The sequence below is a fragment of the Stegostoma tigrinum genome, chromosome 3 (genome assembly GCF_030684315.1).
Source record: "Stegostoma tigrinum isolate sSteTig4 chromosome 3, sSteTig4.hap1, whole genome shotgun sequence".
Taxonomy (NCBI): domain Eukaryota; kingdom Metazoa; phylum Chordata; class Chondrichthyes; order Orectolobiformes; family Stegostomatidae; genus Stegostoma; species Stegostoma tigrinum.
In genome coordinates, this window is record NC_081356.1 from 30,790,487 (window position 1) to 30,806,009 (window position 15,523).

At 40.2% G+C, this 15,523-nt stretch overlaps 1 protein-coding gene across 1 annotated transcript in view; it reads left to right on the forward strand.

Moving 5' to 3' along the window:
- The window catches only part of musk (muscle, skeletal, receptor tyrosine kinase), a 183,997-nt gene that overhangs the window by 8,481 nt on the left and 159,993 nt on the right, over positions 1-15,523 (forward strand). Inside the window, exons 2-3 of the mRNA XM_048525285.2 lie at positions 8,476-8,602; positions 14,947-15,098. Coding sequence (XP_048381242.1) covers positions 8,476-8,602; positions 14,947-15,098 — 279 coding nt within the window. The remainder of the gene's footprint in view (positions 1-8,475; positions 8,603-14,946; positions 15,099-15,523) is intronic.

The following is a 15,523-nucleotide window of genomic DNA, read 5'->3' on the forward strand; positions in this document are numbered from 1 at the left end:
AATTTTAAAATTCTCAAGATTTGACTCCAGCCTTGGACGCTGTCGGTGTGGAGTTTGCACGTTTTCTCCATGTCTGCGTGACTTTCTGCCAGGTGCCCCGGTTTCCTGCCATAGTCAATGGGTGTGCAAGTTAGGTGGATTGGCTATGCTAAATGCAGGGATGAGGTGGGATGCTCTTTGGAGGTTTGGTGCAGATTTCATGGGTCAAATAGCCTCTACGATTTCTATGACTAGTAGTCTAGAATGCTGGACTAGTGATTTCATCCTGGCTTCAACTAAATGCATGTTCTCATCTCCCTATAGCTGTGATCGCCTGCAACCCACAACACTGTGAGATATCTGCTTTCCTCTAATTACTTGATTACTTGAGCATCCGTGATTTCCATCACTCCATCATTGATGACTGTACCTATAACCGGCAAAGTCCCAAGATCTGGAATTTCATCTATATCCATCCTCTTCCCTGCCTTGATTTCCTCTTTTGAGACCTGGCTTTAACCTTAACTCTTTAACTAAACTTTCAATCATGTGGTCTTGTACATCTTTTTAAAGCCCAGTGTGAAATTTTGCTCCATAAAGTGCCTTGGTATGTTTAGTACTGATAAAGGTGCGAAATAAATGTAAATAATTGTTAATATTTCAGATCTTTGAAAGAGGTAGTACAACCATGATGGGCTAATTTGACTGTCATTATTTGTAATCTCAATTTCATGGTAATGAAAGTTACAAAACTGATTTCCTTAAGAGTGGTGAGAACGTGGAATGTATTACCGCAAGAAATTGTTAATGTACATTCAAGTGAAAGCTAGATAAGTCACCTGAAGGAGAAAGGAATAGGATGTTTGGCTAATCAGGTTAGATGATGTAGCCTCGGAAGAGATTTGTCAGTGCTGTGAACACCAGCAAAGACCAGTGAAGCCAAATCGCCTGTTTCTGCATTGTAAGATTCTATGGTAAACCTTAGGCTTTGTTGTTCAGCTGCACAGCAAGTGGAAATGATCACTAATCAATCCACTGAAGGACCTCTGACCCACTGAACCCAGTGAATAAGCCAGGAATGACTTCCACATTTTTGTAGCAGGTCATCTATATTTCTGTCAGAAACCAAACAGCTCATGTATCATCCTTTAATTGGAAGCAAGATGTCAGGCTAAAATAGGTTTCATGAAAGTTGGACATCAATAACTATGGAATAGTCTGGGGATTTTGTTGGTAACTGTCTGATTTATATCTGCTTTCTTAAATCATTAAAAGACCTCTTGCAGGAACTTATCCCAAATACCATTTGTAAAGTAAATAATTAGACACATCAATGTGTCTCTCACACAGAAAAAAAAACACTGTATTTTTGTGTTGTCAGTATAATAGTTTATGGAAAAAGATATAAGCTGTTAAGCTTTTCGCTACACAGTCATCAGGTTCACTCACAAGAATACCAAGTTTCAGAAGCAGCAAAAATTTATACTTCCTGAGAGAAGGGGGCTGATTTGTTGGCAGGTTAACTCTGATCGGAGAGGCAATGCTGTGGAGAATACATTAGGGAACAGTTATCCCCAAGCTTTGGTTTAAACTCAAGCCAATTTACCTTTGATTGTTCAAGGCATTACCACAGCAAATGCATCAGGTAACAGTTGTCTGGCTTTTGTTTAAGTGAAAAAGGTTCAAAGCATGCACATGTCTTTTCTCTCAGAAAAGACTGTATGAATGTATGACTGTATGAGTGCTTGCTACACTACTTTTGACCTTGAAAAGTGCCTCATATTTTCCTGGAAGAATAGGGTATTTCAAAATATGAGGAACAGGTGAAACTAGCCATTTCACACTGATACTTATGAAGTTGCAAAACAAATGATATTCCGCATGAATGTGATGTTGTCATCAAACCAAAGACACACTGCCTACCACACAAATGAGCATTATGCTGTAAGAATTTCATTGTTGTAGGCCGTACCTGCCAGTGCCTGTTGGATTGTATCAAACGACATGTTCCTTTGACTGTTCACAACAGGCAGAATACTGGTTGCATTCAATTGAATTGCTTTTGAAAAATTTACTAAACGATTGTGCGTATGCTAAGAATTACACTAACCAATTTAAGATTATTGTTGGTCTTGCAATGTGAGTCAATCAATGTGTCAGCAGCTATATATATTTATACAGAGAGCACTATCCTTTGCAGTCAGAACGTAGAACTTAGAACACAGAACAGCATGGCACAGGAACAGGCCTTTTGGCTCACATTTCTGTGCTGACCATGATGCCATTCTAAACTAATCCCATCTGGCTGCACATGGTCCATATTCCATTATTCCCTGTCAGTTCGTGTGTCTGTCTAAATACCTCTTAAATGTTGCTGATGTATTAGCTTCGACCACCTCTCTTCCAAGCACACACCACCCTTTATATAAAAAACTTCGCTCACGCATCTCTTTTAAACTTTTCTCCTCTCACCTTAAACCTACGCCCGCTAGTACTTGCCCTTTGACCCTAAGAGAAAGACTGCGACTATCTGCTCTATTATAATTTTATATACCTCTATCATTCGTCCCTCAGCCTCTGACATTCTAGTAAAAACAATACAAGTTTGTCCACCCTTTTCTTGCCAATACACCACTATCCAGGCATGATCCTGGTAAACCTCTTTTACAGCTTTTCCAAAGCCTCGACTTGCTTCCTATAGAGTGGTGACCAGAATTGCACACAACACTCCAAACGTTTCATAACTAAAATGTTATACATCTGCAACATGATTTGCTAATTTTTGTATTCAATGCCCCCGACTGATGAAGGCAAGGACAGCATATGACTTCTTTACCACCTTACCTACTTGTGTTGCTACTTTCAGGGAGGTATGAACTTGCATCTTCTGTATATCAATGCTCCTAAAGGTCCTGCTATTTATTATATACTTTCCCCTTGCATTTAACCTTCCAAAATGCATTACGTCACATTTGTTTGGATTAAACTCCATCTGCTATTTCTCCACTGAACATTTCAACTAATCTATATCCTGCTGTATCCTTTGACAATGATCATCGCTATCCACAACTCTACCAATTTTTATGTCATTCTACAAACTTACAGCACTAATCAGACCACCTACATTTTCATAAAAATTTTCATATAAATATTATGAACAGTAGAGGTCCCAGCACATTGAGGAAAGCCACTAGTCATAGATCTCCAGTCAAAAAAAACCACCTCCACAACTACACTCTGTCATCTATGACTAAGATGTGGAGGTGCCAGTGTTGGGCTGGGGTGGACAAGGTCAGAAGTGATACAACATCAGGTTATAGTCCAACAAGTTTATTCAAAAACACAAGCTTTCAAAGCCTTGCTCCTTCTCCAAGTATTTGTGAGAGAGGTGGTATCAGACACAGAATTTATAAGTCAAAGATCAAAGGGTCACAAAACTGGGGATGTACTAAACAAACCTAAGATGCTGTTAAATCTTTAATCAGTAAGAAAGTTTTAATTGATTAATATGTATATGTAAATTCCTGAATTCCTTATCAAGTCACTGTCCTGAGAAAACTAAGTGTTTCATCAGTTTTTAAGAAGGGGTGACATTTTAGGTCAGACAATATATGTTCGGTGTGAACCTTGTTTAGAATCTGTTTGTGTCTTGGTTTGGAGACAGTCTGGTTTTATTTCTAACGTAGGAATTTATAAAACACCACATTGACTGACTGTCTATAAATTGTGTGCTTTTTGAATAAAATAGAACATGTCTGCAAATACAAATTCACCCCATAGCTTCGTGTGTCTGTGTGTGTGTCTGTGTGTGTGCCTGTGTGTCTCTGTGTGTGTGTATGTGTGTGTGTGTGTGTGTGTGTGTGTGTGTGTGTGTGAGAGAGAGAGAGAGAAGACAAGATCAGATGTCACCTTTAGAGCGATAAGATCTTTAGTTGTCAGGACAGTGACTTGATAAGCAATTCAGGAATTTACATATATATATAAATCAATTAAAACCTTCTAACTGATTAAAGATTTCACTGCATCTTAGATTTGTTTTATATGTGCTCATCAGTAGTGTGACCCTTTGATCTTTTACTTATAAACTCCGTGACTGCTATTACCTCTCACTAACACCTAAGAAGGAACAAGGCCCCAAAAGTATGCATTTTCAAATAAACCTGTTGGACTATAACCTGGTGTCGTGTGATTTCTACCTATGGCCAAGCCAATTTTGTATCAAACTTACTAAATCAATATAGATCTCATATGACTTCATCTTCTGATCCAGCCTACCATGAGAAATAACATGCCCATGTATTGTCATTTCATTCAACTGAACAAAATCGTGAGAAACAGCTATTCCCTGAAACTATTGTCCATGGCAAATCATAACCAAAGTTGACTTGTCTGGTTTGAATATGGACAAAAGTCTGGAATATCACAGCTACCTGATATATTTTCCACGATAAGGCCTGTGCCAATGTGAGACGATACCAACCAATCAATCATTTTCCTTAGTCATTAGAAATTGCAGTTCTCTTAAAATTTGGTTTTCTTGTGATATGTCCTGATGAGTGCAACTTGAAAAGAGTTGGCAGAATGTCTCTTTTTACAATAACAGTCAAGTTCTGTACTTTTAAATGAATATTTATATTTTTCTGTGTTTGTGAATGGGATGTGAATTGCACTGTGTCAGTTAGCTACCCTTGAGGTGGTATTTTGTGCGTAGCCATCCATATATTCTAAGTGTATGGCTTCTTTAAGGCCTATGTTGTATAGTGTCAACTAGTTCAGCCACCTTTGGTTCTGATACGAAATGACTTATAGAGTAGGCAAGTTGCTGCTTATCCCATGTCTGCAACCTTTTAGAAGTTAAAGGAATAGATTTTATATCAACACAAAGATTATTAGGAGGTCCTGGCTTCCATGGCCCTCCATTTACTCACTCACATTTTATGACATCACAATGGATGGTTCTTATTGCACTCGAATTTCTTATTTGACCGTAATTAATCATAGGAGATTCTGCTTTTTTGATTATCTTCCAGCATCGATATAGGGCACAGAAAGACCTTCTCCTCGCTGTTCCTTGGCAGGAAATGGAACAGTTGTTCCTGCAACTTTTTGTTATTTAATTCCCTCCACTTTTGCATGAGATTGAGGTCAATCTGTATCCTTCCTCAGAAGTATGAATTCCTGTTTATGAAATATTTATACGATTTCCAGTATTTTGTTTTCCCTATGTTGGAGTGTTGTCAGTAGCATACTTTTACCATTTAAGTGCCATGCTTTTTGAACTATTACTCATGTGCATTTTGTCAACTCAGGCTTGCTGTCTGAAAATATTGTGACACTTGTTCCCAAGTCTAACTTGAAATTCATGAAATGCCTACTGGCATAAATGGCAACTTGTGAAAATGTTTGCTTTGGGTCAAAAATTTTTCTGAGGAAAATCTTGGATTGGTCTTCTGCTTCAGACTGTTCTAACTTATTTAACACTTTGTAAAGTAGTCTTTTGCTTCACTCTGTGTCCTACCAAGCTTCAGAATTTTTTCTGAAAGTGACCTATTATTTTACAAAAAAAGTTCAATTTTATTGGCTGGACACTGTTTACATCCGTGGGACTTTTTTGCTACACAACATTGACAAGAATGTTTAATATCTGCTGACTATCCTAACCAATATTTTGGGTTATCACATGTCTCCATTTTGACTGTATACCATGAGAATTGACTGAATTTCAAAAATCAGTGTAAAATTAATCCTATCTCGTAAGAATTGGGCTATGTTATTTCTAGACTTCAGCTTCACACATCTGAATGGCCATTTCCAGATTGATCTTCTTTAGACTGTAACAAATCTGACACAGATTCAGCTGTAATATCTATAATAATTCTGTTCCTTATGAATTCCAATATTAATTCAACATTGTTACATTGTTCCCTTTGTCTGCAGTGATAATGAAAGGTCATCTATAGATTCCCGAGTATTCTATATTCTTCTGTTAAATCTTGTTCTTTCAAGAAGTTTTTTAGTTCCAAAATTAAAATATTTTCATAGGCTTTCAGCACCACTTTTACTTCTAGGCGAACAGTGACTGTTTTCTGCTAAACTCCCAATAGTGTACAAAAGTGTATTTATCTGTTCAGCTAAGATAACAAAGTGTGGAGCTGGATGAACACAGCAGGCCAAGCAGCATCTCAGGAGCACAAAAGCAGATGTTTCGGGCCTAGATCTTTCATCTGATGAAGGGTCTGATGAAGGGTCTAGGCCCGAAACGTCAGCTTTTGTGCTCCTGAGATGCTGCTCGGCCTGCTGTGTTCATCCAGCTCCACACTTTGTTATCTTGGATTCTCCAGCATCTGCAGTTCCCATTATCACTGATACAATTTTATCTGTTCAGCTTCTGACTTACTGTCCAACATAAAGTTATTCTATAGCTACACAGGTGGCATAGTGGCTCAGTGGTTGGCACTGCTGGCTTACAATGCCAGGGACCTGGGTTTGATTCCAGTCTTGAGTGACTGCGTGTGTGGAGTATACACATTCTCTCGCTGTCTGTGTAGGTTTTCACTGGATGCCCTGGTTTCCTCCTACAGTCCAAAGATGTGCAGGTGAGGTAGATTGGCCGTACTAAATTGTTCATAGTGTTCAGGGATGTACAGGCTAGGAGCATGAGCCAACGGAAATGCAGTGTTACATGGATAGGCTAGAGGGATGGTTCTGCGGGAGATGCTCTTTGGAGGGTCAGGTGAGGGTTGAATGGGCCAAATGGTCTGCTTCCACACTGTAGGGATTCTACAATTCAAGAATTTCCTCTAGGATGTATTTTCTTTGTTCTAAATTTTTTTGCATGAGTTTCTGTCTTGGTCCAGTTTTCTTTCTAGCTGTGACTTGCAGTATCTCAAAATGTTGTCAGCCGTTGCCAATCAGAGCTACAATTCTTTTTTCATTCTCCTCTTTCGTTCTGAATTACTGTGCCTTTTAAGGCTTTTGCTTTATACCAAGGATTTTTAATTTTGACCCACACAATCTCTGATGTCTGCCTAGTTGCGTTCAGAATTGGGACCTCTCTCACAGATCTTGACCTCATGATACAGTTTGCACCTGTAATTGTATAAGTTTTTTTTGGCACTCATTGTCCTTTTAAATCAGCCTGTGGATGGAATTCACACTAAACAACAAATGGTGACATCACAGGGTTTTTAAAGTTAATTTTCACACCGTAGTTTGGAGAAAGAACTGATCCCTTCTGAATTAGAATTAGGTTTTATTGTCACATGTACTCAAGTACAGGGATGCAGGGGCACAGTGAAAATGTACATTGCCACATACCTGGCACCATTTAGGTAAAAAAAAAATTAGGTACAAGGTAGAAAAATAAGGAAAAAAGTTAAAAGTTCAACATTACAGTCCTTCTTAAGTGTGTAGCCATGCTGGGCTTGCACTCCCTACAAGGGTTTGATCTCCATCCTGGGCTTGCTGACCCCTGCACTCAACGCTGCCACAGATAATGGGGGATCTCTATTACTACCATCCTGGGCTCGCACTTCAACGCATTGGGCTCACTCTCCTCCACGCCACACCAAAGTCAACTCCCTCCACAGCCACCATCAGAAAGATAATGTTCCTCAGACACGCTAAATCCTTGAAGCTGCCAATCTCTCTTGCCCAGAGCTCACCTGCTCCATCTGCTTTTACTTTACTTTTACTTTTTCTTCCTCTTTCACAACGTTTTTCTCCTTAATTTAAACTCGGGAAAAAAACAGTTGTGAAAGAAGAAGTAAAAGGTAAAGGTGAATGGAGCGGTGAGCCCCCAGGCTGCGCTGCTATTCCTCCAGCATCTGGTCACATGTTAATCTGTTTAATGTTGAAACATGTTTTTTTTCGTGTTTACAACTAGTATTTCCATCTCTAAGTGTTTTGGAGTTGTGATTTTTTTGACTGTTTAACTGCCTTTTTGTTAAAATCAGTTTCTCAGATTTTCTTAAATCCACGTTTAGTGGTTAGATTGCAACAGTAAAGTAGCATTCTTCCAATAGCAGATCATGCTTCAAGTGATTCAAGAGTAAGCTGGAGTAGCAAACCTTTATAGACTTATAGCTTTAGATCAGGTGCTATGATATATTGATGACATCATAAGCACATCTCTTACTGGTGAACCGACATACTGACCATGAGACATAACAATAGAAAGCAATGTTGTTTCCTTTCATTTCTTAACAGTATCAACAAGTCCACACATTTCCTAATATCCCCAAAGCCATGAGCTAAAGATGCAACTGCTGGAAAAATTGTTTTATAACAATAGTATTTAATATTTGCTGTGTAAGGTGTGCCGCAATTAGATTCACTTATGCCATATTTTTATTGAATGCATTAGTTTCCACAAAGACAAAAAAGGGCAGTAAAAAAAGAAAGACAGACTGTCCAATTTGCATGGTGAAGAATTTGCTGTAGTTTTTGCAAAATGTTTGTGAGATTGTATTTCTTCAATCTGTATTACTTTGCCAGCTCCTCAGATTACCAGTCCCTTGGAGACGGTGGACGCTTTGGTTGAAGATGAAGCTTCTTTCCTGTGTGGTGTGGACTCATATCCAGCAGCTGAGATAATCTGGACTCGTAATAACATTCCAATAAGGTGAGAACATACTAAAGTTTGAAAGAAGTACATTTTGGCTTCCTTCACTGCAAAGATTCAGAAAGAGGTCAAAACAATACAGCATATTAGAGCCACACTTTGGCCATAGAATTTTTGCCTTATATGAGTTGGTACTGTTATCCAGTAGTTCATTGACAGGAGTATACACATGACTTTAAGAACATCAAAGCAATGAAATAATATAGACCCTTTGACGCCTCGATCCTGCTGTCTCATTTCACAAGATCATGGGTGAAGTTCCACTCTCCTGTCCGATCTCCACATCCCTCAATTCCCTTAGTGCTCAAGAACCTAGCAGTTTTAATCTTGAATCGATTCAAGGACTGAGCATTCACAGCTCATAATGGTAGAGAATCGCGAGCATTTCAAAATCCTTTAACTGGAAAAATTGTTCCTCAAATCAGTACTAAATAACTGTGATTTTTCACCCTCCTAATTCCAGACTCTCCTGCCATGGGGGGGAAAAAAACCTCTGGTCACCAAACCTGTCAAAACATCTAGATTTGTGTCCATTTCAATGAGATTTCATTATTCAAGCTCTAGAGAATGTAAGTTCTGTCTACTCAATCTCTCCTCACAGGACAGTTTGTTCATTCTGGTGCGAATTATGCAATGACAAAACTATGGTGTTTTTTAAACTTCAGGTTTTCAACTATATGTCCTTTTGTCTCTCTTTCATCCCACAAAAGGGGATGCTGATTGGTTGGGCTTGCACACCAATATCTCCCGAATAAGAAGTGGGTGTGAGAAATAAAGAAGCAAAGAATGTCCAAAGCAAACAAACAGTTAGAAATTGAGGAGAAAGAGGAGAACAGATAGTCATTGAGTCACCCCTGACGATCCAAAGGGAGAATCTCATGTGGCTCCAGCTTCCATTCGGCAGCTATACATAGTGAATATTGGCAGTCTATCTAACCACAGGAGATTATCCATACACTTGTAGTAACATTCCTGTAAGGTGACAACACCCAACTCCTCAGGTCACTGGATAACAGTCAAGAGTAGGAACTCGAGCCAATTTTCCTTTCTTCAATCCAGAGAAAAGAGGTTACCTCAGTGCAGGCTGGGATAAATGTTTTCATTGGAATTTTTACAGTTGAATATTACCAATAAATGATGAACGCCTTTACTTTTATGATTTTGAATCCCAGTTTTTCTAAACTTTTAATTTTTTTTCATTATTGCTAGTTCTTAGTACTACACCAATCAGGGGCTGTTGAAGTTTTGACTCCTCGTTTGTGGTGAATAAACTGAGCAGTTCTGGAGTCCCTACCATTGTCCTCAGTATTCCTAGCTTAAAGAAGGGGTCAATCAGCCAGGAGTCTCACCATGCAGAGAACCAAGCTGAAAAATGCACATACATCTCAGCCATTGGGTGAGCACAGGTTGGGTTTAGCGTCAATGACCATCCAAGGTCAAGTAACATTCACATCTCACAAGGGCCAAGCAATGCCCACCTCCAACAAGTGAGGATCTAACCTTCTCCCCTACATGTATCAGAGTTACAAGCATCAAAATGCTGCCAAACAGCATTAATTAGAATCGGGGCTTGCCTAGCCATATTTTGAATTGATTCAGAGATAGCAGGAACTGCCGATGCTGGAGAATCTGAAATGACATGCTGCACAGCTGGATGAACACAGCAGGCCAAGCAGCATCAGAGAAGCAGGAAGGCTGACGTTTCTGACCTTGACCCTTCTGCTGTCACAGATACTCAAATGATAAATCACCACTTACAGTGCCATCTGAGGTAACCGAGGTCCAGCAAATTCAGTAACAGATTAGTTACAGCGTAACAATGTCACCAACACAAAGCACTATCTTAGGTACAGAGTACCTGTTTTCAATGCTTAGGCGCACAATAGAGAAATGAAGAAAAAAAGTTACATTACAGCTATTAATTGTACAACTGTAGGCCAGAAAGTCAGAAAAACAAGAAGTTAAAAAGACAAACATCACAGCCTCTCTCGAAAAGCTCTCCGCAGCAAACCAGTGCATGTGGTCTTACCACCAGCTGCTACCACACAATGCACTGGGCCAGTGGCCCCGCTTCGCACCGTGTCACTGTGCCCTCGCGTCACACCGGGTCACTGTGCCCCCGCGTCACACCAGGTCACTGTGCCCCCGCGTCACACCAGGTCACTGTGCCCCCGCGTCACACCGGGTCACTGTGTCCCCGCGTCACACCGGGTCACTGTTCCCCCGCTTCACACCGGGTCACTGTGCCCCCGCGTCACACCGGGTCACTGTGTCCCCGCATCACACCGGGTCACTGTGCCCCCGCATCACACCGGGTCACTGTGCCCCCGCGTCACACCGAGTCACTGTTCCCCCGCTTCACACCGTGTCACTGTGCCCCCGCATCACACCGGGTCACTGTGCCCCCACGTCACACCAGGTCACTGTGCCCCCGCGTCACACCGGGTCACTGTGTCCCCGCATCACACCAGGTCACTGGTCACTGGCGTGCCCACTTCAAAGCTTGGGAGTCAGAGGCTGGAACTAGGTGTCTGATGCAGAGAGAAGGCGTGAAAGAGGGAGAAAATATGTACTATGACGAGAATAGCAAATCAGAGCCTGGAATTTCTACAGCAAATAACTCACCTCTTGTCTCCCCAAAGCCTGTCTATAATTTCCAAGGTACAAGACAGGAATGTCACTGAAAACTCTACCCTTGCCTGGCTGAGTGTAGTTGTGACAACACACAAGAACATCGACACCATCAGGTCAAAGCATTTTCCTTTCTTGGTCGTCCATCCAATACCTGAAATATTTGCTGCCTGTGCCTGCAGCACACGGTGGCAGCAGTGTATACCATCTACAAGATGCACTGTAGCAACTCACCAACACTCCCTTCTCAACAGCACCTTCCAAACTTGCACTCCTAACATCTAGAAAGATAAATACGGTAGAATCCTGGGATTGCCAATTGCTGCAGAAACTCTTCCAAGGCAGATTTCATTTTGACTTGAAAGTATATTGCCTTTCCTTTGGTGTCTCTCGGTTAAAAACATAGAGGTCGCTAACAGTTCTGGGAGTCACAAGGACTATGCGGTTTCAAGAAAGTAACTTAGTGCCACTTCTTCAGGACAACTAGAGAATGGTGATAAATATTGAGCTGTCTATCAACACTCACATCCTATGAAGAAATTTTCCAAAAACCACTTGAGTGAGCAAATGAACAATGGCTGGAGTCAATTCCTAGGATAGAAATGGAGGTATTTATTTTGTCTGCTTGAGGGAGATATTTCTTATTTATGTCATATAGCATGGAAACGGACCCTTTGGTCCATCTTGTCCACACTGACCATGTTCCCAAACTATTTTAGCTTGCTCTCTCTCCTTAGATCCTGCCCGACCTGCTGTGATCTCCAGCATTTGCTGTTTTCAGTAAAATTACCCCACTGTCCGCACTTGGCCCAAATCCCTCCAAACTTCTCCTATTCATGTACTTGTCCAAATGTATTTTAAACATTATAACTGTAGCTGCATCCATCACTTTCTTGCAATTCATTCCACACATGAACCACTCGCTGTGTAAAAAAGTTGCTGCTCATGTTTTTTTTAAATCTTTGTCCTCTCACCTTCAAAATGTGCCCCTGGTTTTAAACTCTCCATCCCCCTCCCAAGGGAAAATACCCTTGACATTCATCTTAACTGTGCCCCTCATGATTTTATAAACCTCGGTAAGTTCACCCTCAACCTCCTCTGCTCCAGAGAAAAATGTCCCAGCTTTTCCAGTCTATTTTTACAGCTCAAACCCTTCATTCCTGGCAACACCCTGGTAAATCTTTGTGAACTGTCTCCAGTTTAACAATATCCATCCTATAACAGGGTGAGCAATAATGCACACAATACTTCAGAAGAGGCCTCACCAATGTCCTGTAAAAGCTCAACATGATGTCCCAACTCTCCAACTCCTCTGCTCAAACATCTGAGCAATGAAGGCATGCATGCCTTCACCACCCTGTCTATCTGTGACAGAGATTTCCAAAAGTTATGTACCCGAACCCCTGGGTGTCTGTTCTACAACACTACCCAGGGCTCTTCCGTTAGTTGTATAACTCCTGTATTTGTTTGTATTCCCAAAATTACCAAAATATTTCTTTTGAAAGTGCTGTGGTCTTTTACATTACTTAAATTACACAATGAAAAGAATCAAAAATGTTCTATGAATAGTTAATATCATATTAAGACAGGAATGATTATCACTTATTATGTATCTTGTCAAACAAACTCTGGGCCACAAGGGGTACATGTTATACACAAAAGTAGATGTGTTTGAAACAATGTAAAACTGATTGAGAGAGAAAGTCACCAGAAACAAGAAGGTTTAAGTATCAGAAAAGACATAGGCTGTGCTCATTTTCTTGAGAAAAGAAAAAGCTGAGGAGTGAATTGATAGAGGTTTTTAAGATTAAGATGCAATAGGGTTGATGTAAAGAAGGTGTTTCCACTTGTGAAGAATTAAAAACTAAAGGTCATCAATATAAGACAACCACCAATACATTCGAATAAACAATTCAAGAGAATGGTCTTTATTCAGATAGAGAGAATGTGGAACTAGATCTTGCACAGAGTAGTCGGGAAGCATAGTGTCTGAGGGCTATGGAGGCTCAATCATTGAGCAGGTTAAAGGCAGAAATCATTAAGTTTCTGGGGACCAATGACAAGAAAGTATAAACAGGTCATCTGGGGAAATTACATTGAAGAAATGATCAGTCACAAACTAGAAAGGCAGGTCAGGCTCAGAGGGCTGAATGGCTTACTTCTGCTCCAATGTACATGTCTTCCTAAAATATAGATACATTTAAGGTGAAGCTAGGTGTTTTCAGGTGCAAAAGGAAGAACAGATGAAGTAAGGAGGGAGGAGGCATGTGCAGTTCAGAAACAATGGTACAAATCATTTGGGCTGAATGGCCATTTTGGTGCTATGTAATCTATGGCTGGATTGTCCAGTAGGAATGCTATTGACACAATTACTGTTTTCTGTCATTGTTCCTTCAAAATCAACTATTTCTGTACATGTATTGTCAAACATGAAAATGATCACCAGTGATTCTATATTTCTCCGCAAGCTACACTGTTGAAGCTAATTAAAACTCACTGAACTGACAAGAGAAGATGTTTTAATGCTACTAGTCTCTCTGTGAAAGTCTTGAAAAACTCACACCTTGTTGAATGAAGGCTAACTGGATATTTGGTGCCATATTAAGTTCATAATCACTCCTGAACACCTCTCTGCATTAAAAAAAATGGTACGTCTCCTTCCACTTGACAGGAAATCAGAGCCATTGATGCCCACCGATGTGTAAATGGAACCTGAGGCTGGCATCAACGCCGATCTTCTGCACACGCTGCTGTCCCATTTCATTTGGTGATCAATCTCCCTTTTGATCCATAGCCTCCTCATCAGGTCATCACTACACTGTATGGTCAACTCCCCCATTTGGCACCCAGCTCACTTCCCACTCCTTGCCACCTCCATCAACAGCCGCACTCCCAAGGATAAAAATTAGTGCAATTCAAATGGTTTAAATAATTTGAGAGATTTGCTCACTGTCCAGCTCCATATACTTGTCTGCCCTACTCACTCACTCCCAGAGATGATAAACAGCATTGGAGCACAGCAAAGTGTTGGGAATAGGACAGACAAGTTTTTGGAGTGGGGCAAATCGATTAATTCATTTTAAGTGTTTGCTAAATCACTATTGCTCCTATTCTCTAATGGAGATAACGTTGCTATCAGTAATGTCATAGGCACTTGTGACTACATAGGTGGTGAGTATGCCCCCTGCAGTTGTGGAAGCAGCAACTCAGCCAATGAAAAACAATTTTATATTTGCAACATTGTAACATTTTCCTTTACGGAATAAAAAGTCCATACTTTTTAAAAATGTTAAAGCTTGTTTATGACATGCCTTAATCCCATGTGCATGTCCCAATCATTTTGTCATGTTTAGTTTAAAATGCAAGGATAACAAATGCATTCTACTTCCTGTTTTGCTGTCTGTGAGCGTACTTCAATGTGATTAGCTGTTGAATAGCACTGCTGTTTCTGAAGTCTCAGAGATCCCTTTGGCTTGGCTCTAGATTCAGCCTGGTATCAGGAAATCCATGCCACAGAGATAATTAAATCTTTGTGGGAATTTTTTTTCAGATAGCACCAAGCATGGTCAATTTATCTGTGACTGAAAGATCTGGGCAAATGCAATATCTAAATAAATAGATTATGTTAAATGATGCACTTTATAGTTATTTCTGTTAAAGGGTTCATTAGTTGATAAATAAATTGCCTTGACTTTTCTTGTTATGATTTACAGACCATTTGACACACGCTACAGCACTAAAGAAAATGGCCAGATATTAACTATCCTCAGTGTTGAAGATACAGATAATGGAGTGTATTGCTGCACAGCGAACAATGGTATAGGGAGCTCTGTGCAAAGCTGTGGAGCTCTGCAGGTGAAAATGAGTAAGTCTTACACTTTTCTCATTAAATTGGGTTACCAGAACAGCTCAGTTTCCATAATACAAAGACATTCATTTATATAGCATCTTTCAAAAAGGGCATCCTGGAAATGATTCACAGTGATCGAAGTACTTTTCAAGTTGGTTTGCAATTGTTATCAAACAATAGTGCTACAGTGGACAGTTATCTGTCTTTTACTGATATCAATTGAGGGATAAATATTGGTCCACCCACCAAGGTTAACTCCTCTAGACTTCTTTGAAGTAGCATCATAGGATTTTTTTTCTCTGTCCATTTGAGAAAGAATGCAGGAATTCACTTCCACATATTACTGAAAGGACAGTCCCTCTCGCAGTGTGGCAATCCCTCTGGGTCTTCAACCTTGATTTTGGGCACAAGTCTCTAGATTGGGACTTATCCGTACAACC